Source organism: Corvus brachyrhynchos, unplaced genomic scaffold (genome assembly GCF_000691975.1).
Source record: "Corvus brachyrhynchos isolate BGI_N302 unplaced genomic scaffold, ASM69197v1 scaffold197, whole genome shotgun sequence".
Taxonomy (NCBI): Eukaryota; Metazoa; Chordata; class Aves; order Passeriformes; family Corvidae; genus Corvus; species Corvus brachyrhynchos.
This window is the reverse complement of record NW_008239108.1, coordinates 257,940-258,334: the sequence shown is the minus strand read 5'-3', so window position 1 is coordinate 258,334 and position 395 is coordinate 257,940. Positions and strand designations below refer to the sequence as shown.

Below are 395 nucleotides of genomic sequence, written 5' to 3'. Positions count from 1 at the left end.
AGCTGGAGCAGCTCCGTGCCCTCCCCCTGCCCCACGGCCCCAAGGGCTCCCGGGACGCCGCCCCCGGGGACGTTCCCAGCCAGGAATCCGCGGAGATCCTCCCGCAGGCGCTCCAGCTGTGCTCCGGCTCCGAGCCCACCTTCTTCCTGTACGCAGAGCAGCTGGCGCGCAAGGAGGTGGAGATCGCGGCGCTGCGGAAGCACAAGCACCAGCTGGAGATGCAGCTGCACCAGCTCCAGGGCAGGGCCCTGGCCGAGGAGGACAAGCACCGCGAGGAGGTGGCGGCGCTGCGGGCCGAGATCCAGAAGAACTGCCGGGACAAGAGCAGGGAAGGAGCCAACCTGGAGTACCTGAAGAACGTGGTGTACCGGTTCCTGACGCTGCCGGACGAGCAC

The 395-nt window shown here is 69.1% G+C and overlaps 1 protein-coding gene across 1 annotated transcript in view; it reads left to right on the top strand.

Moving 5' to 3' along the window:
- GCC1 (GRIP and coiled-coil domain containing 1) overlaps nt 1-395 on the top strand; it is a 6,505-nt gene that overhangs the window by 4,486 nt on the left and 1,624 nt on the right. Inside the window, 1 exon segment of the mRNA XM_008637710.2 lies at nt 3-393. Within this exon segment, the coding sequence (XP_008635932.2) occupies nt 3-393 (391 nt within the window).